Source organism: Eschrichtius robustus, chromosome 6, assembly GCF_028021215.1.
Source record: "Eschrichtius robustus isolate mEscRob2 chromosome 6, mEscRob2.pri, whole genome shotgun sequence".
In the NCBI taxonomy this organism is placed as follows: domain Eukaryota; kingdom Metazoa; phylum Chordata; class Mammalia; order Artiodactyla; family Eschrichtiidae; genus Eschrichtius; species Eschrichtius robustus.
The window spans coordinates 23,834,262-23,850,025 of record NC_090829.1 but is presented as its reverse complement, the minus strand read 5'-3'; the positions used below and the strand labels follow the sequence as shown (position 1 = coordinate 23,850,025).

The window sequence follows — 15,764 nt, the reverse complement described above, 5'->3', positions numbered from 1 at the left end:
ATTATTTAATCTATAAATATTTCATGATGGAGAATATTAAAAATAATGATAACCCCAATGACATCCCACATAAAATAAAAATTAACAAATCACTGTTTAATATATAAATAACCATTTAGTATTCTCATTTCCCTGATTGCTTCATAAATGTTTTATTTTGTTTGAATCCAGATTAAAAGAAAATAAACAATATACATTGCAATCGGTTGATATGGCTCACTAGACTATTTGACTTACTTTGGGGATTAGAATACTATGTGAGAACATTAACTGAAAATATCCTTTTCCAGTTTTTTCTGAGTTTTCACATACTAAAGGTATCTTGGCCTCCAGAATAGTCCTGTATTCTTCTGTCATGGAAATGCTGTTGCCCTAATTCCTTACCCATTCCTCCGTGGCAAGTGGAAAGGTGTAAAAACCAAGAGAACATTTTTGGGATGTTTTTTATGGGGGTACAGTGAGTGGTTATAAAGGTTATGTGAGTCTAAAGTGAACATTTTTTTCTTAGAAAAGTACACACAATTTACCCAATTTATAGCCTATAGATGGATCATATTTTGATATTTATACATTTAATTTGCTAATGAATTGTTTATTTTCCTTAAATAAGCGTGTTCTCTACATAGAAACGTTTTTTGATTGCTTTTGTGAACCCAATGCTATAAAAAATGAGAGAATAGTAACATTTCTTCATCATTTTTCAACAGATTATGCTTGGATTAACAAGTCATGAGGCACATTTCTCTCTTTTAAGAGAAGAGGTTCGGTTTGGTGGCAAAAAGACACAAAGGTAAATCATACTGCCTATATATCAGAAGGTAGAACAGAAATTAAATTAGGAATAGTAATCCCTTAACAGGTATATGACCTGTAAATATTTTCTCCCAGTCCGTGGGTTGCCTTTTCACTCTGTTGGTAGCATCATTTGATGTACAAAATTTTTAATTTTGATGAATTCCAATCTATTTTTTTCTTTTGTTGCCTGTACTTTTTAGTGTAATATGCAAGAAATCATTGCTGAATCCAATGTCATAAAGCCTTTTCCCATTTTATTCTAAGGGTTTTATAAGTATTAACTCTTACATTTAGGTGTTTGATCTATGTCGAGTTAATTTTTGTATGTGGTATAAGGTAATGGTCTATCTTCATTCTTTTGCATGTGGATGTCCAGTTTTCTGAACAACATTTGTTGAAAAACTGTCTTTTCCCCATTGAATGATCTTGGCTCCCTGGTCAAAAATCACGTGACCATATATGCAAGGGTTTGTTTCTGGGATCTGTATTCTATTCCATTGGTCTTTATGCCAGTACCACAAGTATTTTGATGACTGTACCTTTGTGGTAAGTTTTGAAATCAGGAAGGATGAGACCTCCAACTGTGTTCTTCTTTTTCAGGATTGTTTTGGCTGTTTGGTGTCTCCTGAGATTAATACTTTTTAAGATAGATTTTCTGGTTTTTTTGTAAAAAAGTTGGGATTTTGATCGGGACAGCATTGAATCTATAGATCCCTTTGGGTAGCATTCACATCTTGATATCAAGTCTTCCAGTCTATTAACATAAAATGTCATTCCATTCATTTATGTCTTCTTTAATTTCTTTCAGTTATGTAGTTTTAGTGTACAAGTCTTTTGCCTCCTTTCTTCTTTTTTTCTTTAATTGAAAATAATGTTTTTAAATATAGTTACCTGCTGTGCATTACATCCCCAGAACTTATTTATCTTATAACTGGAAATTTATACCTTTTCACCACCTTCACCCATTTCACCCACCCCCATCCCCTACCTTTGTGAATCATCAATCTGTTCTCTGTATCTTTGAGTTCAGTTTTTTTGCCTCTGGCTTTTTCTTTTGCTTCCTTGGTCAAGTTTACTTCTGAGTGTTTTATTCTTTTGGATGGTATTGTAAGTGGAATTGTTTCTTAATTTCCTTTTTGGATTGTTTATTGCTGGTATGTAGAAACACAACTGATTTTTGTGTTGACCTTGTACCCTGCACCTATGCTGAATTCATTTTTTAGTGCTAGTATTTTTTTTTTTTTGTAGATTCTATGGGATTTCTACATATAGAATTATACCATCTGTAAATAGAGTTTTACTTCTTTGCAGTTTGGATACTTTTTATTTCTTTTCTTGCCTACTTGCCCTGGCTAGACTTCCAGCATAATGTTGAATAACTATAGTGAAAATGGGCATCCTTGTCTTGTTACTGATCTTAGGAACAAGAATTCCTTTCCTTGGGAGGAAAGCTTTCAGTCTTTCACCATTGATTATGACATTACCTGTGGATTTTTCATAAATTCCCTTAATCATATTAAGGAAATTCCCTTCTGTTCCTACTTTGCTGAATATTTTTATCATGAAAGGGTGTTGAATTTTGACATATGCTTTTTCTGTTAAATGATTATGTGGGGTTTTTTCTCCCTTTGTTTATTAATATGGTGTATTACATTGATTTATTTTCTTATGTTGGACCATCTTTGCATTCCTGCAGACAATCCCATTTGTTCATGGTGTATAAATGCTTTTAATATGCTATTAACAGCTTATATTCTTACTTGTAATTAATCCTGGAGTATAGGCCAACAGCCAGGAATATAGACCCCTATACCAAGCCCGGAAAAAGTAAGAGGAGGAAGTGATGGTGCCTCAACATTGAAGCCTTGGACTGTACTTCAGTAGATATAAAAGTATATGTACTCACTTACCTGTATGCTTTCTGCTGATGGCCAGCCTTGAATGGGCCGGATCCCACTGGTTTATTACATATATTATGTATTATTTAGACTTTCTCAATTCTGAGAGTCCTTCCACAGAAAGCATATTGTAAACCAATTATTTTGAACTTTATCTCTGTTGTAATTGTAGTTATATTTTTATCTTAACATTACCCTGCAGCTTGCCTATAAATTACATGCCTTAATGACAAGAATTAACTATCTTCTAATGATAAGTTTTATTTTAAGCTACGTTTTTAAACTTGAACCTTAAAAATATAATCAGCTCTGTGTTGATCATCTGACTAATTACAGGGTATGCGCACCAGAAGAAACCACATTTCACCTTCTACACTTGTCTTTAATGAGAGAGTATATTGACTATGAGTTTTCAGCATTAAAAGTAAGTATTAATATAACCATGGGCCAAAGATGAATATGCAGAAATTTCCATAGGATTTGACTCTTTTCTTCATATTGCATAGGACAAGATCACATTTAAATATGATATTGAAAGGATAATAGATGATTGGATTTTGATGGGATTTCTTGTTGGCAATGATTTTATCCCTCATCTACCTCATTTACATATTAATCATGATGCACTGCCTCTTCTTTATGGAACATATATTACCATCCTGCCAGAACTTGGGGGTAAGAAAAGTTTAATATTCATTTGAAGCTACTTTAATTTAGCACTCAACTAACCCTAAAAATGTCACTCAGTTTATTAGATTATGGCATGCACAACTGAAGTAGGAAAAGAATTTGGAGTTTCTTTTAGTCTAAGGTGCCAAGCTCTCTAAAGTTGTAATTTTCAATGGTTCACAAGCACAGAAGATGATGCCAATTAAGAAGTCTCATTTATTGATACCTAACTAATCTCCACCTTCAATGGCTTAAGAAAGCCAGCAGAGGTTGCTGGCTCTTAGCTCTTGCTAAGAGTGGTTGCACTTAGCTCTTTTCGTATTTAAGCATAGAAATTTAGTTTTCTGAATGGATAATCATCAGAGTATTTAATATGAGGGAGAGATTTTCAAGTTAAAATGGGAAACTGACAGATAGTGGTGATGCTGAATAAAACAGACGACGGGGAATTCCGTGGCCATCCAGTGGTTAGGATTCCGCATTTTTACTGTAGAACGCGCGGGTTCAATCCCTGGTCAGGGAACTAAGATCCGGCAAGTCACTCTGCACAGCAAATCAATCAACTAATCAGTCAATCAACAGAGTAGCAGGACATTAGTCTTTTCCTTCTTAAGTTAACATATCAAATGAATGACCTAGATAGATTCTAGAACATGTTTAATTTAATTAACTGTCTCCCGTGTTGTTTGGAAATTTGGGAAGATTATTACTATGTAAACCTAGAATTTTTTATATTTTCCGTCAGTTCTTACATACTATGTATTATAGTAACATCAAGTTCATAGAAACTAGGGCCACTTACATAGTCCAACACTGAGTGTTTTTTCTTGATTAGCAGAATGTCAAAACTCAATGTTTTGTAAAAAGAATTGTGTAGAATTGTTTAGAAAAAATGTCAGCTTTTAGTACAAGTTTAGATTTTGTTCCTTTTAGGTTATATTAATGAAAGTGGGCATCTCAACTTACCTCGATTTGAGAAATACCTTGTGAAACTATCAGATGTAAGTAACTAGAAGTTTTTGTTTTCCTGTCCCAGGGTAGCTATAAATGGTCAGTAACCAATTACATAATACCAGAAGAAAAAGTTTTTGTGATTCTACTCAAGTTGGTCATTCTGTATAAATAATTTCACCTAAGTTATTTTTATTTCTATTTGCTTTTTATTTTTAGTTTTCAGAGTAGTAGATGAAGTCCCCATGTAAAAAAGTAATATCCTCTGATTTCCTATGCCCTAGAAGCAGTCACTGTTAAAAGTTTGGTCTGTATTCTTCTAAACATACGTAAGTTATTTTAAAATAAATGTAAATATTTCTGTACAGTTTGATCGAGAGCACTTCAGTGAAGTTTTTGTGGACCTAAAGTGGTTTGAAAGCAAAGTTGGTAACAAGTACCTGAATGAAGCAGCAGGTGTCGCAGCAGAAGAAGCCAAGAACTACAAGGAAAAGAAAAAGTCAAAGGTGTCCATTTTTTTAGGTGTCCTTTCATTTTTTTAAGCTGTAAAGGTAAAACTGATAGTCCTTGTTTCTCACTTTCTTTCTTATGATTTTGGGGTTGCCTCATTTTAGTTTCATTTCTTCTTTTCCTCTATGGACATTTTAAAAATTGTTTTGGTTTCTTTTTCTCTATTAGATTCTATCATTTAAATCTGATCTTTAAAAATCAGTTTATTTTTACCATCGAAGAACATTGTGTTTTCTTTGTTCTTCCACTCTATTAATAAGTGTATAAAACATTTCTAAATATAAGAGCCCAGAAAATTAGTTAAAGTGTGGATATTTATAGCATTTAATGTTATGAGACATTAACTAGATTAGTGATTTTTCTCTAGAAGTAATTTATATATAAAATCGTATGTAAGGGCTTCCCTGGTGGCGCAGTGGTTGAGAGTCTGCCTGCCAATGCAGGGGACACGGGTTCGAGCCCTGGTCTGGGAAGATCCCACATGCCGTGGAGCAACTGGGCCCGTGAACCATAATAACTGAGCCTGTGCGTCTGGAGCCTGTGCTCCGCAACAGGAGAGGCCACAATAGTGAGAAGGCCCGCGCACCGCGATGAGGAGTGGCCCCCGCTTGCCGCAACTGGAGAGAGCCCCTCGCACAGAAACGAAGACCCAACACAACTATAAATAAATAAATTAAAAAAAAAAATGCAAACCATTAAAAAAAAAATGCTGTTATTGGTTTAAAAAATAAATCGTATATAAAATACAGTGATAGGCTAGGCTAAGAGTAGTTAATAGCACAATATCTGGTAACTGTTAGGTCCTCAAAAAGTGGCTAGAGTCAGTTAGAGTATGCTAGTACCCTGTAAAACACCTCTAAGAAGCCCTAAAGAACATCTTATGTGTGTTAGCTTGGAAAATAAACCTCTTCTGAAATTTTCCTCAGCTAACCCATAGTTACTGGATTCTGGTGAAACTGATGAGTTTCCTGCACTCTCTTTGCTGTACTGGTTTTATTCAGGCTCAAGCCCAATACCTCTTGCTCCAGGAAGGGCAACTGTCCTGATTTCCTTTAGTGCAGTCTTTCTAATTGCTTAACTTTTCCTCAGTGGAACTTAGCCGTAGTCAGTCTGCATTCTACTCTGTTTCTTATCTTAATAAAACAGGCTCTGCAACTTTTGGGGGACCTGTACCCACAAACTTAAATATCAGTAATCCATGGCTCCGCCCACCTCAGCTCAGTCCATAAGCTTCACCCGTCATCCAGGGGTGTGTAGTTAACATTAGAGACACTGGTAGAATGAAAGGAACTGGAGAAACAGCCCAGACACAGGAAATTGGCAGAGGCCCTAGCTTGGATGAAGAAAAGGAAATTGGGAATAAGGGAGTAGGAAGAACTAATGAGAGGCACTGACAGTTGATAGGCAGTTAGAAGTAGAGGAGAGGAAGGATGAAATCACAAGGAGGAAGAATAGATGGGCAGGATATGAAGGATGTGATGAAATGGAAGAACTTTAGAAAAGCAGATGAGTTACATGGAAGAAAATTTAGAAGTGGCTGGTAGAGTCATAGGAATGATGGGATCCAGAGATACAAAAAAATAGGTAATATTTGTAGTTATTGGATTCAATCATAAATAAACAGATTGTGTTAACAGTAGCCCAGAATTTGACATATAAAAATGTTAAAGTTGAAAGAATTTGATATTGATTGTGTACTTTTCTCTAAGTAAATGAAATATTCTTGAAGTGTTTTTTTCTTGGAACACATATATAATTAAATAAATTTATCTTTTATATTGGTGAACATTACTTGTTATTTATCATTGAGGGGTCTGAATGTTAAGTTCTACATAATAAAGATTTATAGCTTCAGGAAACAAGTGATACAAAACCAAAAGCATTTACACAGCATTTGAAGAATATTTTTAAAACAAACTTTTGCAGTGTGTCACTTAAGGATCATTCAGTTATCTTTAGTATTTTTAAAATATCCCTGTTAAATGTCTCACCTTGAAGTATATCCTGCCTTAATTTTATATTGATTTACAATTTGTGTAGGGCCAGGAAAACTCCGTATGTTGGGCTGCTTTAGACAAAAATGGAGAAGAAGTGGTAACTTCTAAGGGTGAGTACGAACTATGTATTTTAATATATGCTATTTTTTTTGACAGAATAGTTGTTATATCTTTCCTTTATTAGTACTAATTCAATAACATTGGATGAAATAGATGTCTATGATAGTTTATAAGCACCTGCTTTGATATGTATTTATCAAAGCATTAGATGGAAAAACGGAATATTCGTAATTGTCAGCCACTGTCTTTTTTTTTTCCAGACAATTTAGAAGATGAGACTGAAGATGATGACTTGTTTGAAACCGAGTTTAGACAATATAAAAGAACATATTACATGACAAAGATGGGAGTTGACGTAGTTTCTGAGTACGTTTTTGCCAGTGCTTTTACTTTAAAGTAGAAAAAAATTAGACTTTGCAGTTTCTTCAGAAAACAACATAATTTTGGTAGTTATGGTAATGGGTGGAAAGGATTTTTTGTTTTCGTAAATTATTGTAGACCTTTCAGCTAGTACCGTTTTGGACAAGGTAGCATTAATTAACGTGTATTATGCAGTTGACCTTTGAACAACATGGGTTTGAACTGCACAGGCCCACTTATATGTGGACTGTTTTTACTAAATACTTAATGCAGTACTATGTGATTCACAGTTGGTTGAATCCACGATTGGTTGAATCCACAGCTGCGGAATCGTAGATACAGAGAGCCGACTAGTTACAGGTGGATTTTCTACTACACAGAGGGTTGGCGCCCCTAACTCCAGCATCGTTCAAGGGTCCTTTGATAAAAATTGCCAAATAGATAATGGTTAGTGTTTTGCTTCCCATCTTCTAAAGCTCACATGACACTTATCTCAAAGGGCACCTGGCTCAGCCCCAGGTTAATAACTAGTACAAAAGTTCCTTAACAGCCTGACCTCTAGAATGGTGGTCCACACTTCGAAACTACAGCCCACAGTATGAATTACATATATTCGTATTTTATTTATTTTAATTAACAAACGCTTATAAAGTGCTTACCAAGTACCAGGCACTATTCTAAACATTTGAAAAATATTAACTCATTTATATTTTAATAATATAAACATATAAATATATATATGTATAAGATGAAAATGTTAACTTGTTGTAATTCTCACAATAATTCTTTAAGATAAGTAGAATTATTTTTACTTTAAAATAGAGGAAAGTAAGGAATGAGAGGTTTAAGTGATTTGCTCGAAGTGACATGCGTAGGTAGTGAGTGGCAGAGCCAGCGTTTAAACACAAGTAGTCTGGCTCCAGAGCCCATGCTTAACCACCAGATGAGGCTGCTTTTCTGTAAGTGAAATAAGAGTTTCATGAAATGCTGTGTACCCTTATTACATTAGCAAGTAGGACTTTTGAGACTTGAGAAATAACATATTTAAAATAGGTATGCTTTTAATCCTTTTTTCCTTTGTTCTTATATTTCCTTGATTACAGTTAGATAGAACTGTAGTACATGCAGTTGACATTAAATGCTTAATTTGATAGGAAACTAGTCTTATGTTTTATTTCTTTTTCCTTTTATATAGTAAAATATAGACTTATGAAAATGAGATACTATTTGTTTGCCTAGCACATAAGCAAATCTTTTTAAGTTGTTACATTCAGTGTTGGTCCAGGAGTGGCGGTAGATTTCTTCCCTTAATTACTGGTGGAAATATAAATAGGTAAAATTATTTTGGAAACTACATATCCAAAAGCCTTTAAAATAGTCATCCCTTTGACCCAATAATTCTAATTGTTAAAATATCTTAAAAATATAAAGTTAAACACAGAAGAACCTTATACACAAGGAAGTTTATTACAAAGGTTTTTAAAAGTAAAAAATTAGAAACAATGTACATGTCCAGTAAGAATGTTCACCATAATTGTCTCCACCTCCTCCTCATTACAATCACTATCTCTGCCATTTCCAGTGTTTCCAGAATATGCAGAACTGTTAAACTGGTACTTATGGAAAGTTCATAACAATTCAGAAAGATACTTTCAGTATATCATTAAGTACAAATTTTAAAGGCAGGATACAAAAATCATAATGCACAGTATCTTCTCATTAATACCTAAAAAAAAAGAAAAAAAAAACCAAAACCTGGGCATAGAAAAGAGATTGAAAAAAATACCAGAAGGTAATAGTGATTGCTATAAGGTGATAAAAATGCTTTTCGTCATTATCTGTATTCTCAGTAATGAGGAAGTATTTCTTTTATAATAAAAAAGTAATGCATTTCATTTTAAAAAGCATAGCTCCCAGCACTGCCCTGGTGGCACAATGGTTAAGAATCCGCCTGCCAGTGCAGGAGACACGGGTTCGAGCCCTGGTCTGGGAAGATCCTACGTGCCGCGGAGCAACTAAGCCCATGCGCCACAACTACTGAGCCTGCTCTCTAGAGCCAGCGAGCCACAGCTACTGAGCCCACGTGCCACATCTACTGAAGCCTGCACGCCTAGAGCCCGTGCTCCGCAACAAGAGAAGCCACTGCAATGAGAAGCCCGCGCACCACAATGAAGAGTAGCCCCCACTCGCCTCACCTAGGTAAAACCTGCGAGCAGCAATGAAGACCCAACGCAGCCAAAAATAAATTAATTAAAAAAAAAAAAAGGGCTTCTCTGGTGGCCCAGTGGTTGAGAATCTGCCTGCCAATGCAGGGGACACGGGTTCGATCCCTGGTCTGGGAAGATCCCACATGCCACGGAGCAACTAAGCCCATGCGCCACAACTACTGAGCCTGTGCTCTAGAGCCCGTGAGCCACAACTACTGAGCCTGCACGCCTAGATCCCATGCTCCACAACGAGAGAAGCCACCGCCATGAGAAGTCTGTGCACTGCAAAGAAGAGTAGCCCCCACTCGCCGCGACTAGAGAAAGCCCACGCGCAGCAACAAAGACCCAACGCAGCCAAAAATCGATAAATAAAATATATAAATTTATTTAAAAAAAAAAAGCGTAGCTCCCAGAAATAATGTAGATCTAGAATTTTAAGTGTATCTCTACCTGAATTTTGGTAACAGACACTAACAAGGTTTATAGCCACTTTGGGGTTTAACCTAGAGTGCTCTTTTTTGCTGTGTGTGTGTGTGTAATGTGTGTGTGATTATTTTACCTTAAATGATGGTTTTTGAGAAAAAGGGATTAGAGGGAATATTGTTCAGTGGATATAGCACTTTTCAAAGTGTGTTCTAGCTCTATAACCAGATTTTAACATCTGATTTCCTCCTGTGATTCTCTCAGGCATCCTCCCAAGTAAAGAAGATTCCCATCCCTATCTCTCATCACACCCTGAATGTTTAAGGAATTGGTAGTGCCACATTACAGAAAGCTTCATTAACTAAATCCTCAAACTTTAAACCAAAGACACGGTACATTGACTGAATAAATATGCACAGCATGTTTAAGTATTCTGATAGTTGATTTAGGAAAACTATAAGGCAAACCTTAAATCTGGCATGATGGAATTTTTTAAAAATAATATTTTGGAGTTTTTCTGATTGCAGTTTTTGGCTTATTCATTGATTAAATAAAACATGTGAGGCAGAATGTGATATCAGGAGATATCATGCTCTAAACACAGTGGCCTGTCTTCAAAAAATAATGTTATAATGAAAATATTCTTTTCTATTTTCAGTGACTTTCTGGCTGATCAAGCTGCATGTTATGTTCAGGCAATACAGTGGATTTTGCACTATTACTATCATGGAGTTCAGTCCTGGAGCTGGTGAGGGAATAAAAACAAAAAGTTTTGTCTTTTATAATGGTTCATTCTAGTGTAAGCTCATTTGAGAATCTCTTTTCTTTTTATTTCTATTTATGATAGTATTTTTAAAAAGATACAGCCAAGTTTAAATGAAATACAAGTAATCTTTTTTTATATGAAAATACTTTTAAAAGACCCTTTTATAACAAAGATACTTCAAGCTATAGCAGATGGCCCATAATAAAAGCTCTATGTTAATCTAAGGATTTAAAATTTTCTGTCATAATGAAGTGTGACAAAGTCTTGATAATTATTGGGTCTGAGCAGTGGTTAAGTGGGATTGTTTATTATATTCTTCTCTACATTTTTATGTGTTTGAAAAAATTTTTCTATCAGGAGTAATTATTGAAGAATGGGTTATATGAATGTTAGACTGGGAAGGGTAAAGAAGAAAGGAGAAAGGAATTACTTGCTTTTCCTGGAAATAATAATAATTTCTCTCGTTTCCTATTCCAGCAAGTTCCATCTACATTTCCAAACCATCCACTGAAATAGAAAAAATAACAAGCCAAAATATGCTGCAGGGAAAAGCAGAGACTTTTAAGTGATGAGATAGCTTGTTTTGTTTTGTTTTGTTTTGTTTTCAGAACACCTGCTAGGCTCTGTTTTAAAGCACCAACAGCAAAACAGACCAGTGCAAAATAATGTGGCATTAATTTCACATGATTTCACTTACTAATAGCCTTTTAAAATCTTTGCAATAACTAACATGATTCTCAGGGCATCTCTGAAGAGTATTCTATGACAAAAATCCTTGATTTGCCATTTTTTAAGAGGGTGAGTATAAGTTATCCCTATTATACTACCAGGAGTTAAGGCCAGGCACTTGAAAAGCATGTTCTCATATAATCCTCACAACTATTTAAAGTAAGCATTGTTCTCTGCCTTTTACAGATGAGGATTAGAGAGGTTAAGTAATCTTTCCAAGATGACATATACCCAAGAATCAAGTCCAAGGCTATCTGATTCCCAAAGTCTATACGTTTTGCCTTGTTTCACATGCCATTCTGCCTCCTAAACTTCCCCACCCTTTTGAAGTATGACATAATTGTGGAATATAAAAATATTTCTTCATTGTTTTGTTGGTATCTTTAGTCAAACATTAAGAACATTGAAAGTTTTTTAAAAATTGTATGTTTCAAGTTTTGTAAAAATATTTTTTCTGTAGTTAAATATGGGAAGGTATTAAAAACAAAAAAGTTAGTGTGTATGATTGATAAATGGTTTAATCCTTACCACAAACACAATATATATATACTAATGCAAAGATAAAAGTTCTTAGCACTGACTAGTAACAGCCTATGAGCTCAGACTCACTGTTCCCTCTGTCCTTATGAGAGAAGCTCAGGCCCACATGAGCTAACTGAAAGCCTTCTGACTACCTCATTACTTCATTCTAAGAATCTATTGTTTGGAAGACTCACAGTCAACATTTTGGAAACTAAACAGCCATTATATTATTTATATATATAAATAATTAATAAATTATATATTATATATTTATATATTATTAATATATATATCCTTGCATGCATCCAAATTTTGAGTGGGAAACTGCACTTTAAAAATTAAGGAAATAAAATATTTGTTGCCATCAAATGACCTAAATTTTGCAACATTGCTGATTTTTTATGTTCAAGTAGCAGAATTATGAATGATTTTTTTGTCTTTAGAATTATTGCCATGTGTTGTTAAAATAGAATATGGAAAAGTATATACTTACTATTGACCTGTTTCATAAAATTGCCAATTGTTTAAAACTCAGTTTTGTTTTATAGGTTTTATCCGTACCATTATGCACCTTTCCTATCTGATATCCGCAACATCAGTACACTCAAAATCCATTTTGAACTAGGAAAACCTTTTAAGCCATTTGAACAGCTTCTTGCTGTACTTCCAGCAGCTAGCAAAAATTTACTTCCTACATGCTACCAGGTGAGTTTTAGAATTAAATGTGTTTACGGTCTTTTTAATATTTAGGAGCTCCTCCTGCAAACTTAGAAACATCTTACCCAAATTTCTTTAATAGTTATATTTATTTTCAGTTTCAAATATAAGATTCCTTAAACAAGTCCCTTGAAAAGTAATTGCTTGATTTAAAGTTAGCTTTGTTTTATATTTTATTTTTATTTATTTATTTATTTATTTGGTTGTGCCGGGTCTTAGTTGCAGCCTGTGGGCTCCTTAGTTTCAGCAGGTGGGCTCCTTAGTTGTGGCTCACCGGCCCCTTAGTTGTGGCATGCAAACTCTTAGTTGCAGCATACATGTGGGATCTAGTTCCCTGACCAGGTATCAAACCCGGGCCCCCTGCATTGGGAGCGTGGAGTCTTAACCACTGCGCCACCAGGAAAGTCCCCAAGTTAGCCTTGTTTTAAAAATGCAAACAAATTTCATAAGCCATTCAGAGCATAGCTTCTTTATTTTCAGTATCTTTAAGCACATCTTCAATTTGTCTCTGCACTGATGAAAGTAAACTGAGATAGGCAAAATCCGAAGCCATCTACTTTGTCCAAACGTTTACAGATTTCATTTCAGTTCTCTTTTACCCTCTACCTATTAGAATACAGATGATTCTAATAAGTTATTTATATCAACAAAAGTATTACCTCAGTTTATATTTGGATTTTAAGCATTTCATTTATCAAATTGTGGAATAAAAGGCTTTTCTCTGGTTAACATATTTCACATAACAGGAGAAAGATATTTCAGGGGTGATTGAGTCACCAAAATTACACTAAGCCTGCTAAGCTGATTCTGAGAGTAAACTTCATTTAGTTCTTCTAGAGCATCAATCTCTTCTTCTAATTCCATGGTCTGGTACCAGGAACTGGAGTAGACACATATTAAACACAAACACACACACCTGCCTTCACTGCTTGAACAGTATCAGGCTTCCTTCTGTATCTTTCTGAAACTTAACCTGTCCTTCATCCTGGCCCCTGGCCTTCCTTTCTTAAGTTTCTTTGATGCTTTTTTCCTACCTTCACATACATTAAGGATTGATACTCAACCACCCTGGACCAGTAACCGTGTAGGGTTTTATAGCCACATCTGTTTTGATTGTTCTGTGCTCATGACTTTCTGATTATTAAATACTTTGAATATTACCTTGAGAAATATGCTGTTTCTTTAAATCTTTTATATCATAATCTTCCATATTCCTTTCCTAGAAGACACCTTTAACTTTCTTTATCTACTTCTGTTATAAAATCTCTAATAAAAACATCATATTGAACTTCTTATCTTTGCTATTGGTAGTAAAGAGATTTTGGATTTCAGGATTTTTTTTCTTTTTAAATTATCTTAGTTCTTATATAACTTAATAAAATCAGTTGATTAGGACATGAAAATAAATTGCCTAAGGTTAAAAATGGAGTGTGTGAAATGAACTGAAGTCTGAATGGGAAAACAATTTAGTTAGGCCTTGTAAAGTGAAAAGACAATAAAAGATAGAAATGATAAAATTCAGAGTAAAGATAGTTTTGCTACATAATTAGGTTAGTGGAACAGGAAAGTGGTGAACGGTGGTGAAATTAGAAGTCTCATACTTGAAAATCAAAATATTACAAGTATATTACAACATATCTAAGATGTGAAAATTTACTTTTGCTTTGCTTAGAAATTTTAAACTGTAACAATTGAGGAAATATTATAAATATATTAACAGAAAGCTACATTGATATTAGTTGTTACATTTCTATACACTATTTTATATTTTCACAGCATTTGATGACTAATGAAGACTCGCCAATTATAGAATATTATCCACCTGATTTTAAAACTGACCTAAATGGGAAGCAACAGGAATGGGAAGCTGTGGTTCTAATACCTTTTATTGATGAGGTCAGTGCATGAAATAGTTATATGTACATGAATATTTTAATCAGATATTATTTCACATAAGTTAATAAGCAGTGGATTTTAATTACCATTTGTGTTTTGTTAATGAGTTTTAACTACTCTCATCTTCATTATGTGCATCAAAACTTGTAGGTATGCTAATTATAAGAAAGCTGGCATTGCTTTACTAATAGTAGACAAAGTAGGCTTCAGAACAAGGAGCATTACCAGAAATCAAAGGCTTGAATAACACTGTAAACTTACTCAACCTCATTAATATATGTAGAACACTGTGCCCAACAACTAAAGAATGCACATTTTTAAGTGAAAGAACATTCACCAAGATTATTTGGTGAGACATAAAACATGTCTGAATAAATTTAAAAGGGTTGAAATTATAAAGAGAATGTTCTCTGACCACATGGAATTAAATTAGAAATCAGTAACAGCTCTCTGGGAAGTTTACAGATATTTTGAAATTAAATAACACACTTCTAAATAATCCATAGATTAAATTAAAAGGGATATTTGAAAATACTTTATCTGAATGATAATGAGAACACGTATCGTAGTCTATGATAAAGCTAAAGCAAGGCTTAAAGGGAGACTTAAGGTTCTAGATGCTTATCCTAACCAATAAGACATTTTAAAATAAATTAAGCTTCCTACCATAAGAAGCTAGAAAAACAAGAGCAATTTAAATCCAAACTAAGCAGAATGAAGGAAATAAAAAAGATAGCAGAAATCTATGGAAAATTGAACAAACAATAGAGAAAAATCAATGAAACCAAAAGTTGGTCCTCTGAAAAGATTAATAAAATTGATAAATCCTAGCTAGACAGATCAAGAAAGGCTGAAAAAAGCCAGAGCACAAGGGGAGAACACATAAATTGCCAATATTTGGAATGAAAGAAGAGGGGTCCTATAAATTCTATAGCTATTAAAAGAATCCGTAAGGGATATTGTGAACAACTTTATGCCAACGAATTCAGCAACCTAAGTGAAATGAACACAGTTCTTTAAAGACACAATTCAGCAAAACTGACCCAAAAAAATGTAAAAATCTGAGTAGTCCTATACCTTTTAAAGACATTTAGTTTCATGATTTAAAATCTTCTCACAGAGAAAATTCTAGGTTCAGATGTCTTGACTTGTGAATTCTAGCAAGCATTCAAGGAAGAAATAATACCAATTTTACACAAACTTTGAGAACATAGAAGAGGAATAATCACTTCCCAGTATATTTTATTAGACCAGCATAATGCAG

The 15,764-nt window shown here is 34.2% G+C and overlaps 1 protein-coding gene across 2 annotated transcripts in view; it reads left to right on the top strand.

Moving 5' to 3' along the window:
- The window catches only part of XRN1 (5'-3' exoribonuclease 1), a 98,679-nt gene that overhangs the window by 14,523 nt on the left and 68,392 nt on the right, over nucleotides 1-15,764 (top strand). For both annotated transcript variants that reach the window (XM_068546037.1, XM_068546036.1), the window contains exons 6-15: nucleotides 708-790; nucleotides 3,030-3,117; nucleotides 3,200-3,368; nucleotides 4,296-4,363; nucleotides 4,682-4,819; nucleotides 6,864-6,930; nucleotides 7,141-7,246; nucleotides 10,529-10,618; nucleotides 12,436-12,592; nucleotides 14,381-14,500. In XM_068546037.1, the coding sequence (XP_068402138.1) occupies nucleotides 708-790; nucleotides 3,030-3,117; nucleotides 3,200-3,368; nucleotides 4,296-4,363; nucleotides 4,682-4,819; nucleotides 6,864-6,930; nucleotides 7,141-7,246; nucleotides 10,529-10,618; nucleotides 12,436-12,592; nucleotides 14,381-14,500 (1,086 nt within the window). The remainder of the gene's footprint in view (nucleotides 1-707; nucleotides 791-3,029; nucleotides 3,118-3,199; nucleotides 3,369-4,295; nucleotides 4,364-4,681; nucleotides 4,820-6,863; nucleotides 6,931-7,140; nucleotides 7,247-10,528; nucleotides 10,619-12,435; nucleotides 12,593-14,380; nucleotides 14,501-15,764) is intronic.